This window comes from Dama dama, chromosome 5, assembly GCF_033118175.1.
Source record: "Dama dama isolate Ldn47 chromosome 5, ASM3311817v1, whole genome shotgun sequence".
Classification (NCBI taxonomy): domain Eukaryota; kingdom Metazoa; phylum Chordata; class Mammalia; order Artiodactyla; family Cervidae; genus Dama; species Dama dama.
This window is the reverse complement of record NC_083685.1, coordinates 105407469-105425100: the sequence shown is the minus strand read 5'-3', so window position 1 is coordinate 105425100 and position 17632 is coordinate 105407469. Positions and strand designations below refer to the sequence as shown.

Genomic DNA, 17632 nt, shown 5'->3' with positions numbered 1-17632 from the left:
TGGGTAGCCATTCCCTTCTCCAGGGGATCTTCCCGACCCAGGGTCTGAACCCAGGTCTCCTGCACTGCAGAAAGATTATTTACCATCTGAGCAACCAGGGAAGTATTTTGTTATTACCATTTACCTTAATACTGTATACATGCTTTACTCTAATAAAAATATGTTTTTGATTTTTAAAAAAAGGTTCAAAATTATAAGTGGGCACAAGTGTTAATAAGTAGGTTTAGGAGAGGATGGAAAAGCAAATTTCACTTTTTATACACTGCATCGTTTAATTTCTTAAATAAACAATAAAGAAAAAAGTATTTCAATAGGGTACAGCCTTTGAAATCAAAGTCTTAGATTGAATGCTAGTTCTACCTCTTGTTAGTCTAGACAAAATAGTACACAACTCTGAGCTTCTTTATATGTAAAGGGAAGGACATCTGTCTCGTAAGATTATAATAAAGATAAAATTATATGATGGTAACAATAATGTTAGCTAACCTTTACTGAACTGGGCACTCTGCCAATGATTTAACATATATTGATTCATTTACTCCTTACAATCATCTAAGGTATTATCATAATTCTCTTTCATGGATGTAGAAACTTACCTCAGATTCAAATCCAGGTCAGGATTAGAATGCATACAGTCTTATCCTAGGGTTTCCCTGATAGCTCAGAAGGTAAAAAATCCACCTGCAATACGGGAGACCTGGGTTTGATCCCTGGGTTGGGAAGATCCCCTGGAGAAGGGAACAGCCACCCACTCCAGTATTCTGGCCTGGAGAATTCCAATTCAGACGACCTTCATTAAGATGATACATAACCATTCTCCTCTAATCACTAAACAGCCTCCCCATATAAAATAATACTAAAATGAGACTAATTTCTTGCAGTAATGAAACCATTACAGTTTTGAAGGGAATACATTCTCTTCTTCCTGATTTGGAAGAAGGAATAGGTCCTTTCAAATTATACTTTCCCCACTTTTGCTTTTATGTTTTCCCAAGTTCCACAAACCATGGAATATTCCTTTACGGAATACTCCTTCACTGTCTTTTTTCCCCATCCTTCTGCATGCTTCTAGTCCCTGATGCTAAAAAGGTAACGGTACACAGAACATGAAAATTATGTACAAGGTCTAGGTTCAAAAAGAGAAAACATAACATCAACATTTCTTCAGCAAAACATCTGAATGCACTTTATCTGGTCAGAGACTGGGGAACAGCAATGTGCTTAGGGGAGATGGGAAAAGGAAAGAAGTAAGATATCCCAATTAGACTTGAACAGTACCTTGAGCCTTTATATCCACTGAGATCTTTGTCCATATCCAACTCAGGAGTGGATTCAATGATTGCCTGAACTTCTGACTTCTCTTCATTTTCAGCAGAACCTTAGAAAAGGACAAGATAACAAAAATAACACATATAACACATACAGCCCCTGATATGAAAATTGTTTCTATGGTTGTAAATACATCATTTGATCATAAAAATTTTTAGAGAGCTGAGAAACACAAGGTTAGACAGACAATAGGTCATATATTCAATAAGCAGTCAATATGGAAATTTAAAAAAAAAAAAAAACAATGAAAGTTTTCATTTGTGTTACTTTGGACACAATGCACTGTATACCAGGCCAGAACTCAGTATTTTCATTTTAATTAAGGGATGAAATACAGAGAGATTAGGGTCAGAGACTAATGACCTATGGCAGAGAACAGATAAAGAATGTCCTCCTGCCTTTCAGGCTCTCCAAACCCCAGCCACTCTTTACCCACACCATTTTTACTCTCTAAAACTTAACTTTTAATCATCACATCTTTTAAGCTTATTTACAATTGAGTACAATTTTATGAATCTACAGCAGCAACACCCCCAGAGATGTACCTTCTCACATTTGCATCATTTGGATTTACTGAATACTTTGCCAGTATAGAAAAAACTAAGGTTACTTACCTGTTGATATGTTTCTAGTTTCTTGGACTACTTGTACTTCAATATGCTTGCTTATCTCTGACTTATCTGGTGTATCTGCAACCTTCACAATTCCTTCATTCTCCTCATGTAAGGGAGTATCGATAGGTATTGCTGCCACATCTGAAGCAGTTGTTGACGCTGGAGTGGTAGCTTTAGATCCTCCCTGGCTAACATCAGAAAGTTCATCCTACAAATATAATTAAGGAAAACATTTTGATGAGTAATTTATTTAAATAGTCTTTTAAATAGGTAAAGAAATTTGAAAGAAAATTCTGTTAAAAATCAGTAAGTCACTTATTACCAAAAGTAATCATATAATCTTTGTAGCTTGTTTTCAAGTAACTGGGTAATAGTTAAGTAATAATATTTTTCCAGACATATGTGAGATTCTTCTAAATAGAAAAAGTAAAGATAAAGGAGGACTGGCAGTATTATCAATAAAAGTATACACTAATGTCATCATCAGAGTTTATCATGGCAGTTCTAATTTGCACAATCATTTGATAAAGAAGACTTGTCTCAAAACACTTAAAGATGTACTATGTGGTTGTTGTTGTTACTCTTCAGTAGCTCAGTCATGTCCAGCTCTTTGTGAACCAATGGACTGGAGCACTTCAGGCTTCCCTATCCTTCACTATCTCCCAGAGTTTGCTCAAATTCATGTCCACTAAGTTGGTGATGCTATCTAACCATCTCATCCTCCATCGCCCTGTTCTCCTCCTGCCCTCAATCTTTCCCAGCATCAGGGTCTTTTCCAATGAGTCAGCTCTTAGAATCGGGAGGCTAAAGTACTGAAGCTCCAGCTTCAGCATCAGTCTTTCCAATGAATACTCAGGGCTCATTTCCTTCAGATTGCCTGGTTTGATCTCCTTGCAGTCCAAGAGACTCTAAAGAGTCTTCTCTAGCACAACTGGAAAGCATCAATTCATCTTCATGCTCAGCCTTCTTTATGGTCCAACTTTATGGTCACATGTGTACACGACTACTAGAAAAACTGTAGCTTTGACTATTCGGACCTTTGTTGGCAAAGTGATATCTCTACTATTCAATATGCTGTCTAGGCTTGTAGAGCAACTGTCTTCTAATTTCATGGCTGCAAGTCACCATCCACACTGATTCTGAAGCCCAAGAAAATAAAATCTGTGACTGCTTCCACTTCTTCCCTTTCTATTTGCCATAGTGATGGGACCAGATGCCATGATCTTAGATTTCTGAATGTTGAGTTTTAAGCCAGCTTTTTCACTCTCCTCTTTCACCCTCATCAAAAGGTTCTTTAGTTCCTCTTCACTTTCTGCCATTAGAGTGGTATCATCTGCATATCTGAAGTTGTTTATATTTCTTGATTCTAGCTTCTGTTTCCTCCTGCCCAGCATTTTACATGATGTACTCTGCATGTAAGTTAAATAAGCAGAGTGACAATATTTGAACAATCGGTTGTTCCCAATTTTGAGCCAGTCAGTTGTTCCATATCTGGTTCTAACTGTTTCTTCTTGACCCATACAGAGGTTTCTCAGGAGGCAGGTAATGTAGTCTGGTACTCCTATCAGTAGAAGAATTCTCCACAGCTGTGATCCACACAGTCAAAAGCTTTAGCATAGTCAGTGAAGCAGAAGTAGATGTTTTTCTGGAACTCCCTTGCTTTCTCCATGATCCAACAAATATTAGCAATTTTATCTCTGGTACTTCTCCCTCTTAGAAACGCAGCTTGTACATTTGGAAGTTCTTGGTTCAAGTACTACTGAAGCCTAGCTTTAAAGATTTTGAGCATAACTTTGCTAGTATGTGAAATGAGCCCAACTGTGTGGTAGTTATGCAGATAACACCACCCTAATGGCAGAAAACAAAGAGGAATTAAAGAGCCTCTTGATAAAGGTGAAAGACCAGAGTGAAAAAGCTGGCTTAAAACCCAACATTCAAAAAACTAAGCTCATGACATCCGGTCCCATCACTTCATGACAAATAGATAGGGGAGAAAATGGCAACAGTGACAGACTTTATTTTCTTGGGCTCAAAAAATCACTGTGGGACTGAGACTGCAGTCATGAAATTAAAAGATGCTTGCTCCTTGGAAGAAAAATTATGACAAACCTAGACAGCATATTAAAACGCAGTCATCACTTTGCCAACAAAGGTCTATATGGTCAAAGCTATGGTTTTTCCAGCAGTCATGTATGGATGTGAGAGTTGGACCATAAAGAAGGCTGATGCCAAAGAACTGACACTTTCAAACTGGGGTGCTGGAGAAGATTGTTGAGAGTCCCTTGGACTGCAAGGAAATCAAACCAGTCCATCCTAAAGAAAATCAACCCTGAATATTCAGTGGAAGCACAGATGCAGAAGCTGAAGTGCCAATATTTTGGCCACATGATGCAAAGAACCAACTCATTGGAAAAGATCCTGATGCTGGGAAAGATTGAGGGCAGGAAGAGAAGGGGGCATCCGAGTATGAGATGGCTGGATGCCATCACTGACTCCACAGACATGAGTATGAGTAAACTCCAAGAGATAGGGAAGGACAGGGAAGCCTGGCATGCTGCAGTCCATGAGGTCACAAAGTGTCAGACTTGACTGAGCAACTCAACAGTGAACAAATGAAATGAAAAGTCTCTGCCACAGTGTTTGACTGAGGGCACAATATTTTTTTCTCCTATGGAAGAAATTATGAAATTCTGTCACTAACAATGCATCCAACTAAAGATAGAAGGAAGAAAGATAATCCTAAATATTAGCCTGTTGTTAAATATAAAATATATCACTGGTCAACAGTAAGTCCCTAAGACTTCAGGTACAAAATGAGGAAAAATTTTTACTAGGACCTAAATGGAAGATGGAAGCATTGATATGAATTATTTAATGTGAAGTTGTAGGGCAGTTGCATGCTATTATTTCATATTCAATCTGTGACATCAAGAGACCTCTAATTCCTATTCAATGTTGCTCTATGTCAGGTTGTACTGTTTCAGCTACCAATTTTGACTACAAATGCTGCTTTATTTATCTGAAGACCACCTGCCTAACAATTTGAATTAAGATGTCCTCTTCAATGACACATGTAGATGCCATAAGTGGAGACTTACTGGGTGGTCAAGTCTCTTTCTAATAAATGTACTTGTCTTGTAACCCCACTCAAAGTCTTTCAATCTTCAAGAAACTCTCTTATTACAGGCTTTCCAGTCACTAAACAATGCCCACAAAACTAAGGAACCTGACTTGGGGTTCCAGTGCTGTAACTACAAAGAATGGCGCTCCTGTGCAAGATAATAAGTTGTGGTGAGATGTGAAGAAGTCAGGACCCCTGTGTACTGCGGGTGGGCTGATATGATAGTGCAACTGCTATGGAAAACAGTATAACATTTCCTCATAAAATTAAAAATAGAACCAAAATATGATCCAGCACTACCCCTTCTGCGTATAAAACAAAAAGATTTGGAGCCAGGGATTCAAAGAGATGTTTATACACGCACATTCACAGCAGAATTATTCATAGAAATCAACAAGTGGAAGCGATCCACATGTCCAACAAGGGATGAAATGTATAAACAAAATATGGTGTATAAATATATATATATGTATGTATATATGTATATACATACACACACACACAAAGGAATATTATTCAGCTTTAAAATGGAAGGAAATCCTGTGATTTCCTTGATACAACATGGATGAATCTAGAGGACATTATACTAAGTGAAATAAGCCAATCACAAAAAGACAAATACAACATGATTCCACTTATATGAGGTATCTAAAGTGGTCACATCCATAGAAACACTAAGTAGAGTAGCAGCTGTCAGTGCTGAGGGGAGGGACCGAAAGAGGAGTTTAATGGGTATACAGCTTCAGATGTGCAAGGTAAAAAGCTCTAGCAATCTGTTTCATAACAATATGAACATTCTTAACACTACTGAAGTGTACAGTTAAAATGGTTACAATAGTAACTTTTATTTATTTTTTTTTTTAATCACACATACAAAAAAGAGAATGAGGGGAGAAAAGAGAATAGGTGGCATTAATTTTAGCTTCACTTGAGATACCATGGTGAAAACAATCTGGTCTTTGTGCTATTTTTCGGCTGGTTTTAGATATCAGGCTAAAAGTCTATACACCTTTACAAAATACTTTCAATTGTTCCATTCATCAGTGCCTCACGTACCCAGTGCTGAATAGAATATATATGTCACATATTATCTGCCATTGCCCCATTGCTAGTTATAGTCAGAGAGACTATAAAGTAAGTTCACAACTATAAAAATAAATTAGCCAATTAAGGACAATTTAGAAATGTTCTAATATAGTTTTCTTAAGTAGCTTGCCTGATTTCATTTGAAATAAGCTAAGGAAGAGGACAAGTAACTCTGCTATATAAACCTGTCTTTAGTTTCAAAGATTTTAAGCCTAATCTAAGCAAAAGACAAACAGAATCACAAAATTCTGTATATACATGTATTTTCTGGAAAGCTTCATAACTTTAATCTGATTCCTAGAGGAATCTGTGACCCAAAGAAACACTGAGAACCACCGAGATGAAGTAAATCTAGCTCTAAGTTATACTATAGGTTGAAAAAAATTTAGCTCATTAAAACAGAGGCATAGATGACCTACTTCTGAAGATATTTCTGAAAACGATACTGGTTCCACTGTTATGAACCATGTGAAGGCCTTACCCAGGTTAACCCTGATCTAGTAGGTAGGATAAAGTTTTATTTTGTCCTTATATCCCCAGTGCCTAGTATATCAAGCCTGACATGAAGCAGGCTCTCAAAAGATATTTGCTGAATGGTGCCCTAACAGGCGTTAAACAAATCTGTTTAACTAGGGAGGCAGCCCATGGTAAAATGACTTACTAGGCTGTCTCCAGGATACTTTCAAGTTATGTACATTCTGCCCCGAGGATGGTATTTGTGCAAACATAGAAGTCTTCTTACCCACAGCTGTATAAAGAGAAATAAGCTGAACTTCCAAAGGATTTACTTATTCTTTTCTCTCCTTTATAGATTACAGTAAAGCCCTAGCAACCACTGTAGAAGAAATAATTTTCTTTCATTTCAGTGGGCTTCCCTGGTGGCTCAGCTGGTAAAAAATATCTGCCTGCAATGCGGCAGACGTGGGTTTGATCCCTGGGTTGGGAAGATCCCCTGGAAAAGGGAAAGGCTACCCACTCCAGTATTCTGGCCTGAAGAATTCCATAGACTGTATAGTCCATGGGGTCACAAAGAATCAGACATGACTGAGCAACTTTCACTCACTCAGTGAATAACATCAGTAGTCTTCCAAACTGAGCACTTGATATCTTGAGAGCAGTAGTTGAGGAAGTAACCAAAAGTTAAATCACTTTCATCTACTTTTTGCAAAATGTTTTGAAAGCCCATTCTCACCTCCTGTTCTATAGCCTTCAGAGGTTCAGGGCTACTTCTGACCTGGGAATAGGGAAAGATTATAAAAGAGAAAAAAAATTCATATATTTACTAGGTGTCAGCATATATCTAAGTATCTTTGGCTTGTGCTACCTCTCAGGATAACAAGGTCCATCTCTATTTTCTACTTTGTTCAAAAGAGGGTTTGGGGGTTTTGTTCTGACTTAAAATCACCTCCTTTAAGTCTCTATTTTAAGCCATATCATAACTCAAAAGCCATCACCTGGGTCTTATCTTACCCTATACTTTGTCAATAAGCAGTTTATCACTTAACTGTTTTTTCTATTCATAAGGGCTTCCCTGGTGGCTCAGTGGTAAAGAATCCGCCTGCCAATGCAGGAGAGACTGATTGGGAAGATCCCACATGCCACAGAGCAATTAAGCCCAAGCCACAACTATTGAGCCTGTGCTCTAGAGTCCATGCTCTGCAACAAAAGAAGCCATAGCAACAAGAAGCCCACACAACATAACTAGCCCCTGCTTGCTGCAACTAAAGAAAAGCCCACAGCAACGAAGACCCAACTGAATTGAAGCAAAAGTCACTCAGTTGTGCTGGACTCTTAGTGACCCCAAGGACTACACAGTCCACGGAATTCTCCTGGCCAGAATAGTGGCGTGGGTATAAGTTCCCTTCTCCAGGGAATCTTTCCAGCTCAAGGATAGAACCCAGGTCTCCTGTACTGCAGACAGATTCTTTACCAGCTGAGCCACCAGGGAAGCCCAAGAATACTGGAGCGGGTAGCCTATCCCTTCTCCAAAGGATTGTCCCAACCCAGGAATCGAACCAGGGTCTCCTGCACTTCAGATGGGTTCTTTACCAGCTGAGCTACCAGGGAAACCCCAAAAAAGAGAAATCTTCCTGAAATTTATCCTAATCATCTTGAGTAATTAACATAATAAATATTCCAATTTAGCATACTTGGAAATGCTAAACACACTCTTCTTCCACTTGCCTCACCCCCTATCATTTCTGAAACTGATAGAGAACACTAATAATTAAAGGGTGACCAAGATTCAAATCCTTTCTCAAAAAACAATCAACTTACTCATATTCTCTACTTACACATTTGCCCTCTTTGAGACAACAGTATTTCTCTTAAACATAAAGCAACTTCAAGTTTTAAATATTCTTAGTCTGGAAATCCATCACTCTTTTTGAAAGTCTAAAATATAGCTGTACTGCACTCTCTTAGTTCCCATCCAAAAAAGTACAGATGAACAAGACAAGATTCACTTTTTTTCTGAATGAATCAATTGACTTACAACACTATATTAGTTTCAGGTGTATAACACAGTGGTTTGGTATTTTTAGACATTATAAAATGACCACCATAATAAGTCCAAGTACCAACTGTTGCCATACAGAGTTATTACAATATTATTGACTGTATTCTCTATACATTACATTCCTTTGACTTCTTTTATTCTATGAAAGTGGCTTTGTACCTCCCTCACCTATTTCACTCATCTCCTCACACCCCACTCCCCTCTGGCAACTTCAATTTGTCCTCTGTACCTATGAGTCTGCTTCTGTTTTATGTTTGTTCATTTTGCTTTGTGTTTTTAGGTTCCACATATGAGAGAAATCACATGGTATTTGTCTTTCACTGACTGATTTTTTTCACTTGGCATAATACCCTCTAGGTCCATCCATGTTATCAAAAATGGCAAGATTTTTTATAAGGTTGGATGATATTCTATTTAATATACCATAGTATGATTCACTTTGTACAAATCAGACTGCATCTCCTTTAATATCTGTTCAAACGAGCTTTGATTCTGGATTCTCATCTTTAACTCTTCTCAACTAACATTTCATCAAAAGCTAGGTAAATAACTCTGTAAATAAAAATGAAAAGATTGTGAATATGTATTTCAAAATGGGAAACAAAAAGTTGCAGGAAATACTTAAAAGAACATAAACTCATTTATCTTACAAAGACATATATGAGTATGTATTATCTATGTGCAATGTGGACTTCCCTGATAGGTCAGTTGGTAAAGAATCCACCTGCAATGCAGGAGACCCCAGTTCAATTCCTGGGTTGGGAAGATCCCCTGGAGAAGGGAAAGGCTACCCACTCCAGTATAATCCATGGGTTCACAAGGAGCCAGACACAACTGAGTGACTTTCACTTTCACTTTTCATGTGCATATGTGAAGAAAGGAGCATGAAGAATATACCAAATGAGGATAACTGAGGTGAAGGAATGGAATTTACATTTTTTACTCTAGATTCAACATTATTTGATTGTGCAACCTTATTAATATAAACTTGTAAAAGAATTATTAAGCCTGCTTTATAAAATATGTGATCTCAGATCAACTTTACATTTCTAGCATCTGGCATTGTTTATGACCCAGTAGGTATCAAAGTTTTTTAATGTAAAAAGCAAGGTAATTTTTCTTCAACAGAAAATACTTAAAGCTATTTTTCCTATTTTAAGAGTTTGTTTAAACATTAAATATCAACAGTAATAAATATGCATGCACCAATTACTTCAAAAGAAGTCACATTAGAAATAGAATCTTTAAATACCATCATTTTTAACAGTGTTATTTTTAACCAACCAAGTTTTACCAGTTTTCATTCTCAACATACACGAGTATTTTGGTCAACATACAACATAATAAATATGCCAAAAAGAGGGGGAGAGAAAATCTTGTTTATTAACACCCAGTAAGAAAGAACTAATTCACTGCGTCTTTTCTAAGCAAGAGTTTAAAAGGGCCTTCCCTTTTAAGTATGAATCTTATAATTTTGTCAGTTATAGCTCAATAAAAATGAATGAATGAATGAATGGGAAATTACCAAAATATTAAGAAGAGTAAATCTTAACTCAGTTTTCCCTTTAAGTCCCCAATGTCAGCTGTGGATGATCCCTGAAGTTATCAAATAAGGATATACGTGAGTGGGAAAGTTGGTAAATAACAGTTGAAGTTATAGGATTTCCCTGGTGGTGTGGTGGCTAAGAATCTGCCTGCCACTGCAGGGGCCACGGGTTTGATCCCTACTCTGGGACGATTCCACATGCCACGGGGAAAACTAAGTCCATGTACCACAACTACTGAGCCCACACTCTAGAGCCTGGGTTGCAACTACAGAGCCTCCATGCTCTACAGCCACTGATCCACAACTAGAGAAGCCACGGCGATGAGAAGCCTGTGCACTACTGTGCTCGCCACAACTACAGAAAGCCAGTGCAGCAACGAAGACCCGATGCAGCGAAAAGTAACAAACTTTCGTTATTATGCAATAGTATTTAATTATTGGTGGATGTATTTTGAGACTTACAGATAAGTCTCAATTACTAAATAAGTCTTAATTTGAGAATTATTAAATAACAGCTATTTAATATTAATAATATTAAATAATATTCCTTATGCTCTGTCCCAAGCAAACCATAAAATATTACAATATATAATCCATTTTTTTTTGCATCCAGCATATATTTTGAAAACTTTTACACTGATACCAAAGACAGGCAAAGACATTACAAGAAAATTACAAATATCCTCTACAACTACTGACATAGAAGTCTTGAACAAAACATGAGCAAACCAAAGCAGTTCATTAAAAGGATTACACACAATGATCAAATGGGATTTATTCCTGGAATTTGAGAATGGGTCAACAGACAAAAATTAATCAATGTGATATGTCACCTTAATAGAATGAAGGGAAAAAAAACCCCAAATCATCTCAATTGTTGCAATAACAGAATGACAAAATTCCACATCTTTTCACAATAAAAACACCTAATGAACAAGAAACAGAAGGAAACTCACTATGATGAAAGCCATATATGAAAAACCCATGGCTAACAACATACTCAGTGGTGAAAGGCTAAGTTTTCCCCGTAGAATTAGGAACAATGTCCACTTTTGCCACTTCTGGTAAATATTATATTAGAGGTTCTAGGCAGAGCAAGTAGACAAGAAGAAGAAATAGGCATTCAAATTAGAAAGGAAGAAGTAAAATTATCTCTATTCACTGACAACATGATCTTATATCTAGAAAACCCTAAATATTAACACACACAAAGTTAAAGCTAATAAATGAATTCAGCAAAGTTCCAAAATACAAAATTAACACACAAAAATCAGCTGCAACAAACAATCCAAGAAAACAACTCCATTTACAATAGCATAAAAAGAATAAAATACTTAGAAATAAATGTAACCCCTAATCAAAGTCTCAATGGGGCAAAGCTTTGAAACTAGAGAGGTGGTGGTTATACAACATTGTGAATGCACTAAATGCCACCTGACTGTACACTTTAAAATGGTTAATCATGTTTTGTCCAGGCAATACCCAGCTTGCTTGCCTTCTCTTTTCCTCCCAACATTTTACTTTTAGAATGTTTCAGTGACCACCCACATACTCATCACCTAGTTTCTACCCATTAACATTTTACTATTCTATTACTATTCTTTATCACATAACTACCCATCTTTCTACCAGTCCATGATGCATTTCAAAGACACTGTCATCAATACACCTCACCCCTGAACATTTCAGCATGCGTGTCATCAACTAGAGCTCAGTATCTGTTTTGCATATTTTTGAGTTAAACCTACATAAAATGCACAAATTGTAAGTGTATTTTGCTGAGTGTTGACAAATGCGCCCATCTGTCTAACCCAACCCCCTATCAAGATACAGTATATTACCATCATCCTAGATATTTCCCTCAGGCCCTTTCTTAGTCAATCCCACCCACATCCCACCGGAGACAACTACTGTTCTAATTTTGTCCTGACCATACATTCATTTTCCATTATATAAAACTTCATATAGTTGGTACCACAGAACATATATTCTTTTGTCTAAGGCTTCTGTCATTCAGCATGATGTCTTTGAGAACTGGTTCTCTTTTAGACCTCCAATTTTTTAATTCAGAGCTAGGAGGATGCTCCCAGATCAATTAAAAAAAAAAAGCAGAAACTGAGCAATTCACAAGACATTTAAAGTGAAAGGGGGAAAAAAAGCAAAGTGAAGTGTGATTCATATGGTACTTGTGGGGAAAAAAAATGATGTAAGGTTTTATATGCTTAAAATAACTCGGGAAGGACACAAGAAACTGGTTACAGAAGTTGCCTCGAGGGAGGGGAAAGACACTAAAGGAGAGATTTTTTTGGTAAAAAACTGAAGCGTGATACACGTACAAATAAGTTCACTTATCACAAGCGTACAGCTCAATTTTCACAAACTGAATACATCTGAGTAACCTGCACTTAGAACAGGAATCAGAATCTTGTCAGCACCCTAAAAACAAAAAAGATAACCCTCTATCACAATTCTTTTTGCGGGGGTTATGCTGGGTCTTTGATGCAGTGTGGGCCTTATCTCGTTGTGGAGTGTAGGGGCCACTCTCTAGTTGCCGTGCTCAGACACCTCACTGCAGTGGCCTCCCTTGTTGTGGGGCCTGGGTTTCAGGGCACATGGGCTTCAGTAGCTGCGGCTCCCGGGCTCTAGAGCACAAGCCCAATGGTTGTGGGCTTACTTGCTCCAAAGCATGTGGGATCTTCCTGGCCCAGGGATCAAACCTGTGTCTCTTGCATTGGAAGGCAGATCCTTTACCACTGAGCCACCAGGAAGCCCGCTTCTGTTGTTTATACTCTGGTTTTTGGCCACAAGGCATGTGGGATCTTCTGACATTTTAACTGTGTCTTGGTGTGGGTCTCTTTGGGGACATCTTGTTTGGGACTCACTGCTTTCTGGACTTGGTTGTCTGGTTTCTCTGCCAGATTAAGAGACTTATTAAATAAGTTTTAATAAGCAATAATTTAATAACTTATTAAATAAGTATCAATTATTAATACATCTTGAGTATTAAATAATGATTTACTATTAATAATATTAAATAATAATCCTTATCCTCTGTCCCAAGCAAAACATAAACATAAAACATTACAACAAATAATCTATTTTTCTTAAAACTCTATTTTTATTTTACTCCACTGTAAATACTAATATAAAAATCCAAAAGGAAGTAATGTATAATATAAACCAATGGAAAAACCCAACATAAGGATCAAAGGAAGAAAGGGCCTAGAAGCAATCACATTCCAATCAATAAGCACATTTAGTGCCTAGATCTTGGTTCCTAAATATTTTCTACAATAAATAGAACCAGGGTTTCTCTGAGAAGCAGTTAATTGCACAGCAGGTACAGGGAAAATACAAGAGCCTGGAGCATCTGATGGTGGGCATCAGTATGGGCATAAAGGGTATTAGGATGACTCCTTAAAGAGCTCCTGATGTCCTAATCTGAAACAATTTGAGCAACAAAATAAATATAGTAAGTACCCTACACACAAAACTGCAAGTTTCAAACTTGCAAAAATGAGAACATGCATTCCATCAATGTCAGGTATGAGTGAAATTGTGAGTCTCCTACTGCTGACAATCTTTCAGCTCCACCATCTCCCATCTTCTCTCCCTCCTCTAGTCAGCAACTCTTCTTGCCTGTTGTACTACTATACTTTTAAAGGTACTGTACTGTAAGATTAAAACGTTCTCTTTATTTTCTGTGTTTGTTTTTATTTGTGTGAAAAGTATTATAAACCTGTTACAGTACAGTACCATTTGGCTGGTTGTATTAGTTGGGTAACTAGGCTAACTTTGTTGGACTTACAAATTGGACTTAGGAACGTGCTCTGAAAATGGAACTTGTTCGTATGTACGGGACTTACTATAAAAGTGTTGGATAACCTACAGGATAAAATAATATCTATTAGTTCAAACAAGGAAAGAAAGAAGGGAGGGAATGAGTAGCTCTCTCTTCCCAAAGAATTCCTCAATAAATGCAGAATGAAGAAAATAGAAAATCAGCATTAGAACACCACAATAATGATTATTGTAGCTAAGATTCACTGATGGGTAGTAAAATCAGGAAATGAAAGTTTGAAACAGGGTATCAGCACAGTCTCAAAATACATCCACCAAGATATTTATTAATCAAATTATAAAGAGAAAAATAATAACTTTACAGTGGAGAAATCCAACATACACTAGATGAACCAAGCAATCAAGGTTAACATCACCAATACAGCATGCTGCTTCTGTATCAGCCTTATTAAAAATATATAGCCTCAATCTAACCATGAGAAACCATCAGAGAAGCCCAAATTTAGAGACAGTCTACAAAATAACCAACCAGTATTCTTTCAGCTTGAAGGTCATGAAAGACAAGGAAAGACTGAGAAGCTCACATATTAGAAGAGACTGAGGCAACATAACTCAATGCAATGTGGGATCCTGGACTGGATCCTGGAACCAAAAAGGAACACTGGTGGGAAAATTGGCAGAATCTGAATACAAGTCTGTAGTTCAGCTAATAGTATTGTACCAATGTTAATTTTTTAGTTTTAATTATCTTATCACGGTTAGTTAATATTGGTGGAGGGCAGGTGATGGGTATCGTTCCCTCTGTACTGTTTTTGCAACTTTTCTCTAAGTCTAAAATGTCTCTAAATGAAAAGTCAAAAAAACAAAAAACAACCAAGAACATTAACTGTTTTGAAATGTAAAATCATACATGCATTTTATGACAGGATCTTTAATCACAGAAGATACAAGAGTAAAGTTTAACTAATACAAAGATTCAAGCTTGGGAAAACTAAAGAAATAGGAACGACTAAACATAAATGGAGGAGGATGGAAAATTCTTCTAAACAAGAATGCTGGCTCTGTTCAGGCATTTTTCGTTTTGCATGCTAAGCACATCCTCTGAAGAATGCAGCACGCATTGACCACTGGCTTTATATACCAAATCCTGCTAACAAGACCTTCTCAAAGCAGTTCCACTGAAGTATTTCAAGTCATGCAGTTTTAAAAGAACTCTTTAAAACTTTCGTAAGTAGGTACCAACCCAGTTGCTTTTAGCTAAAATTGTTTTTTCTGTTTTAAAAGTCACATTCTACTAATAACCAACAACCTAAACTCTTAAAATGAAAAAGCAATAACCTTTTTGGAATATATATACATATCTGCACATTCACATGTCTGTAGGCATGTGCAGGTGCATATACATGCACTAGCTGTATATATACACATACATATGCATACATGTGAAACTAGATGGAATCTATGAAATCACTGCCAAAGTGATACCAACCAAGGTCTAAAAACTGTGACAATTTTATGCATAGCATAGTTTAAATATTTAAAACATTTTGTTCTCTCTCTTTCTATATATGGGCACAAGGGAGAGATATCTGAACTCTAAACTTGTAAAGCAATGAAGAACTTACACAACACAGCTGGTGAGAATACAAACGGCTACCATCCCTTTGGCAGGCAGTTTGGTGATATCTAGCAAAATCTGAAATATGGGCTTTGATTCAGCAATCCCACTTATGGGAACTATAAATACCAGCACAAAATTATGTACAAGGTTTATTCAACTCAGCACTGCTTGCAATGGCAAGAGATTAGGTCAAAGGGAGGTGTTCTATCAGTAAACTAGATTTTAATGGCAGTTGGAATATGTGATCCCTTTCCCCTGGCCCTTCCTCTGCAATTCTGATGTATCACTCATCTTCCTTCATTCCCTTGTTTTCAATTTCCTTTTACATTGGACTCTTCTTCTAAGCACACAAACAACCGAGTCTGTCCCATTTTTGTTGCTGTTGGCTCGTTTTTAATTTTATAGGGCTCTAGAGAACGCGCAGGGAAATATCTCTGCAAGTTATGCCTCACTAGGAAAATGTCCATTCTAATATTTCTGGGATAGTTTTTGGAGCTTTTTCTTTTTCTTGGAGCCACCATTCTTGCTTCCCTGATAGCTCAGTTGGTAAAGAATCCACTTGCAAGGCAGGAGACCCTGGTTCAAGTCCTGGGTTGGGAAGATCTGCTGGAGAAGGGATAGGCTACCCAATCCAGTATTCTTGGGCTTCCCTTGTGGCTCAGCCTGTAAAGAATCTGCCCGCAATGTGGGAGACCTGGGTTCAATCCCTGGGTTGGGAAGATCCCCTGGAGAATGGAAACGCTACCCACTCCAGTATTCTGGCCTGGAGAATGCGATGGACTGTAAAATCCATGGGGTCACAAAGTCAGACAGGACTGAGTGACTTTCACTTTCTGTTCTTGCTAGCAGAAGCCTCTTAAAGTCCACTGCTGAGTGGGTCTGCCTTGGAAGAGAATTTCCTCTTTTTCTTTGGGGACCCTCTTGTTTCCTGACTCTTCTGGGTCATTAACTGATTCCTCTTTGGGAAAAGACTTCTTCCTCTTGGAAAGACTTCTATAGCCAGCTGTCTCTTCAATATCGCTACTAACTAGCTCCTCCTTGGAAAAAAGATTGCTTTTTCTTGGTTTGGAGGTGATAAGATGGGTCTTCCACTCCATTCTCCTGGGGAGCCTCCCCAGGCTTTTGCTTTTGCTTCTTTTGGGGTCTTTTACTTGTCTCCTCATTCCTCCGGGGCACTACTGCTTTCTGAAGACGCCAGGGCAATCGCAGCCAGCCTTTTCTTTTCCTTATTCAAGTGTTTCTTCTGTTTCTCCAGCTTCTTAGCAATCTCAGCAGCTACTTCATCTGCCTGAATCATTGCCTCCTTCATGACATGCAGATTTCTTTTGTGGAATCTCTTCAGTCTCCTACACATAGAAGGACAGTCCCTCCTCAACTTGTTCTCGAAGCTTCTCCCCAAATACACTGGTGGGTACCTCAGAGAAGCAATCAGTTTGTGAGGCAATACTGCCTTTGTTTTGCCAGGTATTAGGAGAGGTGGCTTCTGTTCTTGGCAGCTGCTTGGCCAATGAAGGTAGAGTGGAAAATGAGTCTGGAAATCTGATCCCTTTGCTGGACCCAGGAAATCACTCAGACACTAGGACTGGCCATCAACCCTATAGCAAGAAGCCTGTTTATAAGTGACGGAGCCCTGATCAACCATCACCGTGAATGTCCCATTCTAAGAGTACTTTTCCCTTTACCCTGGCAACTCAAGATATCCTTTTGCTTTCCGCCAACCACAACTACTTACTTCTTGAGTAACCTACATACTATTTCCTTTTTTTGTGAATATAATTCAGTCGGAGGAACAACCCTACCCTAACATTTTTGACCATTTTCAGCCTTAGCTTTTTAATGTTTATTTATTTATTTATTATTTTGGGGCTCTGCTGAGTCTTCACAGCTATCTGGGCTTTTCTCCAGTTGCAGCAAGCAAGGGCTACCCTCCAGTTTCAGTGCGCAGGATTCTCATTGTGGTGGCGTCTCTTGTTGTAGATCACGGACTCTAGGGGGC

At 37.9% G+C, this 17632-nt stretch overlaps 1 protein-coding gene and 1 non-coding gene across 5 annotated transcripts in view; both read right to left on the bottom strand.

Annotated features, from left to right (window-relative positions):
• The window catches only part of SPAG9 (sperm associated antigen 9), a 154110-nt gene that overhangs the window by 53815 nt on the left and 82663 nt on the right, over nt 1–17632 (bottom strand). For all 4 annotated transcript variants that reach the window (XM_061143714.1, XM_061143711.1, XM_061143713.1 and 1 more), the window contains exons 6-7: nt 1944–2151; nt 1279–1378 (exon numbers count right to left, since the gene is read on the bottom strand). In XM_061143714.1, coding sequence (XP_060999697.1) covers nt 1279–1378; nt 1944–2151 — 308 coding nt within the window. The remainder of the gene's footprint in view (nt 1–1278; nt 1379–1943; nt 2152–17632) is intronic.
• LOC133058194 (small nucleolar RNA SNORD86) lies at nt 17200–17288 on the bottom strand. Its single transcript, XR_009693299.1, has one exon. It is a non-coding gene; the product is annotated as a small nucleolar RNA SNORD86 (small nucleolar RNA).